Source organism: Pongo abelii, chromosome Y (assembly GCF_028885655.2).
Source record: "Pongo abelii isolate AG06213 chromosome Y, NHGRI_mPonAbe1-v2.0_pri, whole genome shotgun sequence".
Classification (NCBI taxonomy): Eukaryota; Metazoa; Chordata; class Mammalia; order Primates; family Hominidae; genus Pongo; species Pongo abelii.
This window is the reverse complement of record NC_072009.2, coordinates 37,278,561-37,291,131: the sequence shown is the minus strand read 5'-3', so window position 1 is coordinate 37,291,131 and position 12,571 is coordinate 37,278,561. Positions and strand designations below refer to the sequence as shown.

The window sequence follows — 12,571 nt, the reverse complement described above, 5'->3', positions numbered from 1 at the left end:
CATTGAGCTCTGAGGCTTATGAGAGGAGAGAAGAGAGAGAGGTCTAAGACTTTCTGGGTATAAATTTATTGGTTACAAGTGCAATTTTCTGTAAGCATGGATTGTGTAATTGTGAAGTCAGGGCTTTTAGGGTATCTATTACCTGAATAATAGACATCGTACCCATTAAGTAATTTCTCACTATACACCCCTCCCATCCTGTCACCCTGCTAAGTCTCCATTATCATTCCATTCTCTATATCAGTACCTAGACATCTTTAAGCACCCACTTATGAGTGAGAATATACGATGTTTACTCTCTGTCTGGTTGTTTCACTTACAATAATGACCTCCAGTTCCATCCATGTGTCTCCAGCAGTTATGATTTTATTCTTTTTTGTGCCTGAATAGTATTTCATTGTGTATATTTTCTACATTTTCTTTCTCCAAACATCTGTTGATGGACATTAGGTTGATTTATATCTGTGCTACCGTGAATAGCATTGCAGGAAACATACAAGTACGGGTATTTATTCATTTTCCTTTGTGTAGCTACCCAGTGGTGGAGTTGCTGGATCAGACAGAGCCAACTGATGATCAGTAATGGTGGCCAATAATCAGCTAGAAACAAAGTACTTACCAGGGCCTAAAAATGCCAAAACTCTGAGACCACTTACCTTGAAAAACTTCAACAGCCCTGAGTTAAACATCCAGACACATTTATCCACCATTTAAATACCCTTTATTGCCTGTCCCCTGTGCATCTCAGAAGTCTCTTTTTACCACACTGTATATACAGCATTAGCCATTTATATGAAACTCCAAGGCATGTTATACTAAATAGTCAATCATGTATCCATAGTACCTAGCACAGTCCTGGCATATAGTTTCCTACTAAACATTTGAAGAATGAAATAATTATCTTCTATGCAGGTTCCAAGTTTTAAGGGGATTTCTCAGTAAAAATAAAGCATTACAGTTCACAAATAATCCACTTCCTTTTTTGCAAGTGGGATATATTTTAGTCGTATCCCCTAATAACATTATTTTCATTTACTTCCATCTAAATATACTGTCCTAGGAAAGCAGTAAGAAAAAGAGTTAAAGCTGGAGCTTGAAGAATTGTACATTGTCCACACTGTGCCCTGGCATTCATCACTCCCCTGAGCTTCATCTGTTACGTATGTCAGGGAAGATAAAAAATGTGAAAGTGGCCTCAACAAAGGACCCCAGATCTCTGGCTTCCCCATCTGGAAAGTACACCTCTGTGAACAAAGTCTTCAGAGCCTGATGACAAGAATGTCCCAAGCAGTCCACCAGGGAAAACTGGGCCATGTGTACATCAATGCAGAGCATCAAGCAGCAAGTAACGTGTAACTGAAGGAGACAGCAGGAGCAACAAGGAGGGACAACCATGACCTACGAAGGCACCATTCCAGAGATGCCTGGACCCCACAATAGGCTCAGTGCCCATTAAGCTCTTGGGAACCAGTGCTTTCCCTTGCCATCACTTGGCATATTTGGCAATTTTGCTACTTAAAATAATGGTTTTAGTGTTCACCTTTCCTAGGAGACAGGCAGATCCTGTGACACTACAGCTTCTGGCACACAGTAGGTACATCACAAACACCTGCTGAGTTCACACACTCTTGCCTTCTCAAAGCTTCTTGTCAAATCTTCAGTGAAGAGGAATTGCCGATTGAGAAAGAATTAAACTTCTAGAGACTCCTGGATCCACTGAAGTTTGAGGCAAGGTGAGATTTGTTTACTGCCATATTCCTAGCTCATAACATACTGTAGTCACTTAATAAATGTTTCTTAAACAAGTGAGTGAATTGACTCATACATCTTACTTAGCAAAATGTTTTCTGTGTAAAGTTGATATATGTAATAGTTTACTTCTGGTACAATTTTACATTACTTATTCAACGAATCTGACAATTCAACTAGGTGCCAGGCACACCACTGCTGAAGAAAAAGAGGTATAAGATACAATTTCTGTCTACAAGAAATCCACAGTCTAAAAAGTAGAAACCTATGAACGAATTTTTACAATAAATTGGCTAAATTCAAAACAGGAAGGGTTTGTTTCTATTTTAAAAAGCCCTAATCAGGAAATGTTAAAAAGTTCTAAGTACAAAATATTTCAACACACCATCTAAGCATGAAGCAGAAACCAACCATAAATGAGTTTGCTACCACCAACCTCAACAGTAAGAATTCCAATCCTGCTGCTGCAAATTAAGTGCCACTCTGATTTTATTATCTGATTTTGCTATCTGGAGAACAAATTAGTTATTTTGTGAGTGAGTTTGATGAAGGATGAGTTTGGTCCCGATTTTCTGTTCATCTCATGCCCTTCACCGTATAAGGTCAACCTGCCATGTTGTAACATAGAAAGAAGATCTCATGAGGTGCAGCCCCTTGGACTTCCCCACCTCCAGAACCATGAGCAAAATAAGCCTTTTTACAAATTACCCAGGCAGTGGAACCATGTTGTTTCAGCAGCAAGTGGACCCAAAGACTTTATTATTTTTTCTTTTTTAAAGAACTAAATTACTTAACTTACAAAGGAGCACATCAAATTTCCTTACAAATAATCAAAAAGCCCACATATATTTTTATAGGAAGTAGTACAACAGTCTGACACTGAAAGAAAACATCATTTTACTTTTAACTATACTTTGAGAAATAAAGAAAAAGCAAACATATAAGTTGTCATGCAGTTTTATTTTTCAGTAAGATAATTGGAGATATTTTTAGGGTTTTTTTGGTCTATGTAAATGTTAGTCTCTGTTGTCATGCATAATCTGATACTGTTTTAATGGAAGATCATTTGTAATTAGGGTGATATTTGTCCAGTTGTGATGGTTGAAGATCTGGTCTGGAATGAGGGACAGCTGATGTATCAGGTATCGTAGGCATTTGCAACCATGGTTTGCCTATTGGTAGCAGGTTAGGATGTGGAGCCTCGTAGACTAATACCACAGGATATCTTGTTGGAAGAGCGGATGGTTCCACTATCAGCCCCAGAAAACAGTTTTGCAAGGGAATTATGTTGCGGTATTGAGAAGTTGTAGTTGTAATGAAATTCACAATGTGGCCACTTGCTTGGATGCAGGTGCTATGAGAGTGCATATGAATAGAGGTCAACTGATTTAAAATAGCATTCTGATCTGTTGCAATTTGTTGAGACAAGTGACAATAACAAACACTTAAAATATCAGATTTCTGTTTCATCACACAAACTTAATATCATCAAAAAATTCATGAACATGGTTTACTATTTTCAAGAATGTGCTTTTGGGAAAAGAGCACTAAAGTTTTTAAGCCCTCAAGTGAAAACATGTTATATATTAATAGTAACATTGCATTAAGTGGCTTTGGTACATTTATTTTGATTTCACTGGTAAGATTCAAAGTTGTTAGCAAAATTTCTTAAAATGCTGGAAGATTAATTCTCAAGCTGAACTCAATAATTTCAAAAAAATTAAAAAAATTTTACCTTAGTATTTTATATAATTTTCAAAATCTGGTCTTACTTCATGTATTAACATATTTACTGATGTACAAAGTAAAATTACATATATACTCTATGTAAAGTGGTAACTGAAATATATTAAATATCTTGCTTAAGACAATGGATTCATTCTCTCCTGCCAGAAAGGTGGCTACAAAGGCAGATCTTTGAAAATTCTGTCAAATTTTACTAAATCCATAAAGGCTGAGATGTCAAACAAAACTTTTGATACTGTCAGCTTGAAATATTCTGTAAGGAGACTTTCTATCCAAAATTTCTTTCTTGACAAGTCCTTCATTAATCACTATGCAAGTTCCATTCCCATCCTATAGAATAGACTTGAATTGGTCACTCTCAAATATTTTCTGATATTTCCTGGGGAAGGTCAGAGAAAAAAAAATCATTATCTTTATCTGGCTCAGAAACACACACTGTGTCACATGGCCATTTTAACAAGGATTCTTGTGAAAAAACCTGAACAGCATTTTCTTCAATCATTGACCTTAAGTCTGAGTCCCCGGGGAATGTGAGTTTACACAGTGGTGATCTAGCGGAGGCTTCTGAATCAGTTAATTCATCTCTGGGAGAAACAACTTGAGTTTCTGAAGAAACATGTGCCATCTCAAATAAATATTTCTTTAGATACTCTTCCAGCCTGTATGGTTTTCAAGACTGAAGCTTCAAACGCAGCTTCAGAAGGCTTATGCAGGTAAGGCAATCTAAAGCATCACTCTAGTATATGTCAAGCTGAGTAGCAAAGACATCACAAGAGGACTTTAGTCTCCTAGCAATCAATAAAAATCTGGCCAAAAGTATTTCCTTCCCAGTCTGAGAAATGTAGCCAGTGAAAATAAAACATAGACTGCTCACTTACACATTGTAGGCTGCAAAATCACATCCCTGTAGCAGCATTTAAATAAATAAGAAAATAATGTCCTCAATCCCTGAAATAAATGTAATTCTCTCCCTGACACAGACACTCTTACTAGACTGGTGAGAGGAGCATAGGTCCTGGTAATTGCAAAATGAAAAAAAAAAAAAAAAAGAAAAAGGAAAAGGAAAACAAAAGTGAACGATTTTAAAACCTCTATGACTTTGGCATGTTGGATTGAAAACTGTTGCAGTGCAAAACCAATGTGGTAAAAAGATATAGCCATAGAGAAAAAAAGTAGGTTACTGGTTATGAGAGGCTGAGAAATAAAAAGAACTGTTTAGTAGATATGGAGTTTCCTGCTGCGCAATAGAAATGTTTAGGAACTAAAGATAGATGATGATTGTACGACATCATAAACATATTAAATTCCATTGAATTGTACACTCAAATGTAATTTTTCATTATGTGAAACTTACCTTGATAAATCAAGGGGAGAACAATTGTGAATAAAACTAACTAATTACATTTCAGAATAAAAAGTTATTTATATGCATATCTCTTCAAAACCTTTTTCAGTCATATCAGAAAAATAAATAATGATTTTATTTGGTCTGTCTGTAAATATCTGACAAATGTTAATGATGAAGGAGATTTTAAAAGAAGGTGATTTACTTGTAAGGAGATCCCAAAGAGTAGGAGATGTAAATAAATAATAATAACAATAAAAATAATAACAACAAGAAAATGTTGTAAGAAAAGTAAGCATGTATGTTTGTCTAAGCAGTAAAATTTTTATTTGGCTCCAAGAACATAATCTCTATGAAAAAAGATTTTGTAAGGAATAATCTTTGTGTCCTGCAAATAATTGTTAACATTATTAAGCAGGATTTGAATTTATAAAGTAATGTTGCTATTGAATAAAATAGCAATGCTGCATTAACAGTAAGACTTTTTATATCTTCATGGTTGAAATTTGACATATTAAAATTTGAACTCTTTGACATTGATAAGTGTTGAATACATGTAGAAGAAAGAAATAAAATATTGATATTTCTCATATCGTAGGAGTTAGTTCTTTCATACTGGGAAGAGGTGTCATTGTTAGAAGATTGTCTTCGTCTAACATCCTTTAGGTTTTGGTTTTTTTTTTTTTTTTTGGAAAACGTAGACTTTAAATAACTGCTTTTATCAACAGGTTAATCCATGCAGTTACAAAGTAGTTAGAAATTTCTGAAAGGTGTTATAGTTAAAAAAAAAAAAAGCTGATTCTTACACATGTATTATCTAGCAATTCATGGGGACACTACTGTTCAAAAGGCACTGGCAAAATAACTCCCAAATGAAACACTCAACCCAAGGTTGTTTTCAGCTCTCTGTTAGTGAAGCTGGGTGCAGAATGGAAAGCCTCTAAAAGGAGAGGATACAAAGTCAGGTGAGTAGGGGCAATTGGCAATGCTCAGAGCCTGCCAGACTCCAAACAGGGAGCCAAAGTGGTTTTTTTCTGGGACATTCTACTTGAATTATAGTTTAGTCAACCATAGATCTTCAAAAGAGAACAATTAGTTAACATGATAAAAAGTTTCCTGCATTCTTTGGACTATGTGTCTTAATTATAGTAAGCAAATTCTGATGGTTTTAATGAAAATAGCCTCCAACATTTTGCATGTATGAAGAAAACTTAATTATCCACAGGGCTTTTAATGTTTGCTGGACAACAATACATGAATGATAAGCTATAAATAATACTGATTTATGATATAAAAATACTAGTTTTTTTCATTTATTATTTTTATAGGCATTCACTGTTTGAGTCAAGCTTAGGCTTGTTAAGTGATTAAAGACAATTTTATTACAGCAGCATGTACTTATTCTATTCTAAAATAATAAAATTTGTAAACACAAACAGCTTTTATATTTGTTTGCAACCTGCAAAATTGAGTTATTTTGCTGATATAAAATACTGAGAACTCACTTGAGGACCATGCCACCTTCTGAAAAGGCCACACACCTACTTCTTAAATGTGTTAAAGTTACAGCATATCCCAGACTCATCCAGAGCAAAATAAGTAAGCAACTGACTGCTCTTGACTGTCCCTTCCCCAGCACTAGCACTGATTGCATTGGGAAAAGCCACAGAGCAAGGCTGCACAGCCAGATGGAGGAGGCTTTTTATTTGAAGGCAAAATACCAAAATGGCTCTCTGGTGTAGGGGACTTCTACTTTCACACTCAGCTTGTACATGATCCTCTAACCTTAACTTATTTCTCCTTAATGGGCTGATTTGGACTGACTTGTTGAGAATGGTATCCATTATTAATGAGTCAGGAGAGAAAGGGATTTCTGTGGTTGCATGTAAACTTGTGATAGGTCTGCAGAAGTTACACGTGAAGAGGATAGTGAGGAAGTCAGCCATGATCCATCTATGTGAAGGTCAAACCAGCTTCATTGTACACTTTGAAGACTTTCTCAATGGTATTGACATAGGCAGCTGTTCTCAGGTCCAATCCCAGGTTAAACTTCCTGGCTGTGCACAGGATTTGCCTGGCAAAACACTCCATTGTGTATGCCAAGCCAGAGTGCATGATGTCTTTCTCAGATGCACCCGGCGTCCTGTCTTGGAACTCTGTCGTGGGTACAATGGGAATAGTTCCACCATGCTTTCCAAATTGTCTTTCTAACCTCTCTTGAACAGACAAAAGCAAGTGGTAGTTAGAATCCCTTTCATACTTGAAGGTCAAACGGCTACAGCTGACATGATTTAGATTCTTCAGCCACTCAAAGTAAGATACTCTCATTCCTCTAGCATTCAAATAGAGATCTGGAATAACAATTATGTTTCTCTCCAGGAAGATCTTGTCAGCTTCTGGAGTTGTTTGCCCCTTGGCACCTTCAGCAATGATCTTGGCTTTGACTCTGGATTCATTGGATTTGGTCAACTGATTCCCACGGGCAGCTGGGATCAGTATGTCACAGTTGACCTCCAAGATGCTTCCTTCATAGGGCTTTGCCTTGGGGAAGCCCAGAATGGACCCACGTTGCAATTTGAGGTCTTCCACTTCCTTTGGGTAAATACCACCTGGATTCCATATACTCCCTTCAGACTCACCAACAGCAATACATTTAGCACCAAAACGATGTAAATATCTCATAGAGTGTAGGCCCACATTACCAAATCCCTGAAGGACAAATGTTTTATCTCCAAACCCTGGTGTCATTCCTAAAATGCTCATGTAAGAAGCTTCATTGATGATGTTTTCAATCCCACGGAAGACACCATGGCCAGTAGCAGAGATGCGTCCATGGATTCCCCCTTGGCTGATGGGTTTACCAGTAACACGGGCTTGTGCATTAATGTCATAGTGCTCTATGGTACTGGCATAGGCATCAGCGATCCAGGACATCTCCCGCTCACCTGTGCTCATGTCTGGAGCAGGCACATCAATGCCACGACCAATAAAGCCTTTCTTTGCCAGCTCCTTGTGATCTTTTCCAATTCATTACTAGTATAGTTCTTGGGATTGTTCTTAACAACCCCAAATAGCACATCAACCACTGCACACTTGTATGTCATCAGAGAAGCCAAAGCTTTTACTTCATCTACACTCACATCAGTGCTGTAATGGACACTTCCCTTGCAGAGCTTGCGGTGCTGGCTGAGCTGGGCCGTGTAGCCTTAGATGACCTCCCAGGAGCCGTCGTCGTGCCCGATGCGGAAGGAGAGACTCAGCACATGGTTGCAGGGCTTGATGATCCACAGGATGCTGCGCAGCCTGTTCTCCTTCTGCTCCTCACTCTCCCAGGTCCTCAGGTCCTCCACCAGCTTGTCTTCCACCATGCAGGCGCCGCGATTGAAGAAGCCCTCCACCATCTTGAAGAAGTTGGGGTCGTCCTAGCGGTCGGCCACCACCTCGCTGTAGTGGCTCCATGTGGCCAATGCGAGCCCCGACTGCGGGGTGGGGGCGGATTGTCCCCGGGCCTGGCCCAGCAACGCGGCCTTCTGGGCGGCCGCTGAGCCCAGGGCAGCGGGCCCGGACCAGGAAAGCAGCAGGGCTTCACCCCAGGTTTTGCAGTTTTTTGTTCTTGTTTAATTCAGATTTTTTTCTACTAATATTATGTAACAAAAATGTTCACATCAGTAAATTCTTTGTGAAGATAAAACCCGTCTTCTACCAGATGCATGTGGTTCCTCAATTTTGACCTTTTTTAAAAATTAAAAAAAGTGCAAAATTAAAATATATATATTTTTAATTTTTTACTTTTCTGGAGAATTTTCATGTCGCTCTATCTGAATGGAGTATACGCTTCTTTTGTGATGGGAGGGGATGAATGATTACTGACAGTAGCAAAAGATGGGAGATGAGTGTGGAGAAAAGAGAGCGTTAATGGGAGGATCAGAAGACAAAATCACATTAAATGTAGGACAATCTAAGTCAAATTCTGGCTGAGCATTTTGGGTTGCTAAGATGGGTGACTGTGTAGGGAGGGAGTATGCCTTGTGTTTTCAGGGGGAGATGACTCAGCTAAAGCTGTCTTCTGACTCCAAACTACAAGTCTACCTATAGTCATAAAAAGGCAAGAAAAGAAGCATTTTTACGTGAAAAAAGGTAAACGTAAAGTAGGCTGTATCCACTTAGCTACGTAAAAGAATCAGGTACCTGTCTGATCTCCTTAGTGGCAGCCTGTGATACGCATGCTCTTGCAGCTTCAGCCTCCCAGTTAGCAGGTTCTCCAGGAAAAGGCCAGTAGGCTCAGATAACTATTCAGTTTCTTTAATTATTTTAATATTTTTTATAGACAGAGTCCTGCTATATTGTTCAGGCCAGCCTCAATTTATAAGCCTGAAGTGATCCACCCACCATGGACTTATAGATTGCTAAGGTTACTGGTGTGAGCTACCATATCTTCCTGATTTGTAAAAACTTTTGTAGAGATTGTGTTTCACTATTTTGCCAAACCAGGTTCAAAATTCTTGGCCTCAAGCGATCTTTTTGCCTTGGCCTTCCAAATTATTGGAATTATTATTATGAGCAAGAAAACCTCAGCTAAAATATGTTATTATCTTTTTAATTATCACTTAATATTTTATTTAGAAAAGGTAAAGATTCATACTTAATGATACACTGGAAAAAGGTGCAATACAAAGTTATTGGAGTAGGAACCAATTTTGAAATAATAAACACACACTTAGATTACACAATTTTAAGTTTATGAAGAATTCTCTCACAATTACTGCAAAAATGTTTATTGTATATTTAAAATTTGAAATAATATTTTTATGATTAGAAAAATGTAAAGAAGTATAATAGACAACCAAACCAATTATAAGTTCCCTATGAATAAAATCCAAAGCCATATACCCGTCACTGGCAGGAACACAAATTAGTATTTTAAAATGTAAAATACAGTGATAATGAGGAATGTAGCAGCAATCTGTGTACTAATCATAGTAATTTATTTTGATTCAGGCAGAAAAATAATTCTGCTCTTTAAATAAAAAGTACCTATACAGTCAAAGACAGTTGTATTTTCAAGCTGTTTCTTAACATAATTCTTATTAGTTAACAGTAGTTTTTACTGACGATCTTACCACTTCACTAACCCACATTTTAAACTAATGCTTGAGTAAAAAATAATAACTGGTGTAATAAATAAATGATTTTCATATATCCATACATTAAGGTCCACTATTCTAAGGTGCAGATATCTTAAATTTTTTACTTTAAAATAACTAAACCAGAAACGAAACACATTCACATAAATTAAGGCTAATGATTCTATGAAAAAAGCAAACAGAAGACTGAAGAAAAGTATTAAAAACATGTTGATGCCTTGTAAAGAATCATAGAAGCCAAGCACACATTATTTTTGTTACTAAGAAGCTAATCTAAAAGCTTAGCACAAGCAGGGTTTAAATAAACACCATTACAAGTAAGCAGTTCTTTCACAAACTGCAAATACTGAACTTTATTGCTTTCACTTAGGAATAAATGTCATTTTTTTTTTTTCCATACACTTTTCTCGAAGTCTGGTGACATGATGATATGATGTGGTCTTGCAACAGTTAGCCATAATATATGTCTTATCATCTCATCTTCTTCACTAATCATGTCCACTTGTTTATTATTTCAAAACTATGTAAGCATTTTATCCCCTCTTCTGCTGTCTATATGACATGCACTTCAGCATGTGATCAAATACATTCATGTACTCTCCATCAAAACACTAATTTTTAAAATTTCTTTTTTTATCATTACACTTAAAGTTCTAGAGTACATGTGCACAATGTACAGGTTTGTTAAATATGTATATATGTGCCATGTTGGTGTGCTGCACCCATTTACTCGTCATTTACATTAGGTATATCTCTTAATGTTATCACTCCCTCCTCCCCACTTCCCCCATTCCATGACAGGTCTCATTGTGTGATGTTCCCCATCCTGTGTCCAAGTGTTCTCATTGTTCAATTCCCACCTATGAGTGAGAACATGTGGTGTTTGGTTTTCTGTCCTTGGCTATAGTTTGCTCAGAATGATGGTTTCCAGCTTCATCCATGTCCCTACAAAGGACATGAACTCATCATTTTTTAATGGCTGCATAAGTATGCCGTGGTATATATGTGCCATGTTCTTAATCCAGTCTACCATTGATGGACATTTGGGTAGGTTCCAAGTCTTCACTATTGTGAATAGTGCCACAATAAACACACGTGTGCATGTGTCTTTATAGCAGCATGATTTATAATCCTTTGTGTATATACCCAGTAATGAGATGGCTGGGTCAAATGATATTTCCAGTTCTAGACTCTTGAGGAGTCACCACACTGTCTTCCACAATGGTTGAACTAGTTTACAGTCCCAGCAACAGTGTAAAAGATTTTCTATTTCTCCACATCCACTCCAACACCTGTTGTTTCCTGACTTTTTAATAATCACCATTCTAATTGGTGTGAGATGGTCTGTCATTGTGGTTTTGATTTGCATTTCTCTGATGGCCAGTGATAATGAGCATTTTTTGATGTGTCTTCTTGCTGCATAAACGTTTTCTTTTGAGAAGCATCTGTTTATATCCTTTGCCCACTTTTTGATGGGGTCGTTTGATTTTTTCTTGTAAATTTGTTTAATTTTTGTATATTCTGTATATTAGCCCTCTGTCAGATGGGTAGATTGCAAAAATTTTCTTCCATTCTATAGGTTGCCTGTTCACTCTGATGGTAATTTCTTTGTCTGTGCAGAAGCTCTTTAGTTTAATCAGAATCCATATGTCAATTTTGGCATTTGTTTCCACTGCTTTTGGTGTCTTAGACATGAAGTCCTTGTCCATGCCTATGTCTTTTATTGGCTAGGTTTTCTTCTAGGGTTTTTATTGGTTAGGTCTAACATTTAAGTATTTTCAGGGACTACTATAAACACCTCTACACCAATGAACTAGAAAATCTAGAAGAAATGGATAAATTCCTTGACACATACACACTCCCAAAACTAAACCAGGAAGAAGTTGAATTCCTGAATAGACCAATAACAGGCTCTGAAATTGAAGTAACAGTTAATAGCCTATCAACCAAAAAAAGTCCAGGACCAGATGGATTCATAGCTGAATTCTACCAGAGGCACAAAGAGGAGCTAGTACCATTCCTTCTGAAACTATTCCAATCAATAGAAAAAGAGAGAATCCTCCCCAACTCATTTTATGAAGCCAGCACCATCCTGATACCAAATCCTAGCAGAGACATATGTACAAAAAAGAAAATTTTAGACCAATATCCATGATGAATAGCGATGCAAAAAAATCCTGAATAAAATACTAGCAAACTGAATCCAGCAGCATATCAAAAAGCTTACCCACCATGATCAAGTGGGCTTCATCCCTGGGATGCAAAGCTGGTTCAATACACGCAAATCAATAAATGCAAACCATCATATAAACAGAACCAAAGACAAAAACCACATGATTATCTCAATAGATGCCGAAAAGGCCTTCAATAAAATTTCTCATCATCATCAATTTTAAATCCTGTTAAATCTTCACCATCAAATTTATACCAGGAATCTCACTCATCATCCTACCATTTTTTGAATAATATAAGAATATTTATGCCCACTGCTTGCTTGACCACAGAATACAGGCACACTTAAAAGTCTGCATTTTGTGATCTTTGTAGTTTTATTTTCAGGTTACTCTTTCTGTTAAATCAACTGATT

The 12,571-nt window shown here is 37.0% G+C and overlaps 1 protein-coding gene and 2 pseudogenes across 1 annotated transcript; all 3 read right to left on the bottom strand.

Annotated features, from left to right (window-relative positions):
- Positions 1 to 2,811: 2,811 nt before the first annotated feature.
- Positions 2,812 to 3,117, bottom strand: LOC129053226 (heat shock transcription factor, Y-linked-like). Its single transcript, XM_063721472.1, has one exon. The coding sequence runs from the start codon at positions 3,115 to 3,117 to the stop codon at positions 2,812 to 2,814; it is 306 nt and encodes a 101-aa protein (XP_063577542.1).
- Positions 3,118 to 3,522: 405 nt separating this feature from the next.
- On the bottom strand, positions 3,523 to 4,120 carry LOC134759360 (heat shock transcription factor, Y-linked-like; annotated as a pseudogene).
- Positions 4,121 to 6,600: 2,480 nt separating this feature from the next.
- LOC129053443 (glutamate dehydrogenase 1, mitochondrial-like) lies at positions 6,601 to 8,256 on the bottom strand (annotated as a pseudogene).
- Between the last annotated feature and the right edge of the window lie 4,315 nt (positions 8,257 to 12,571).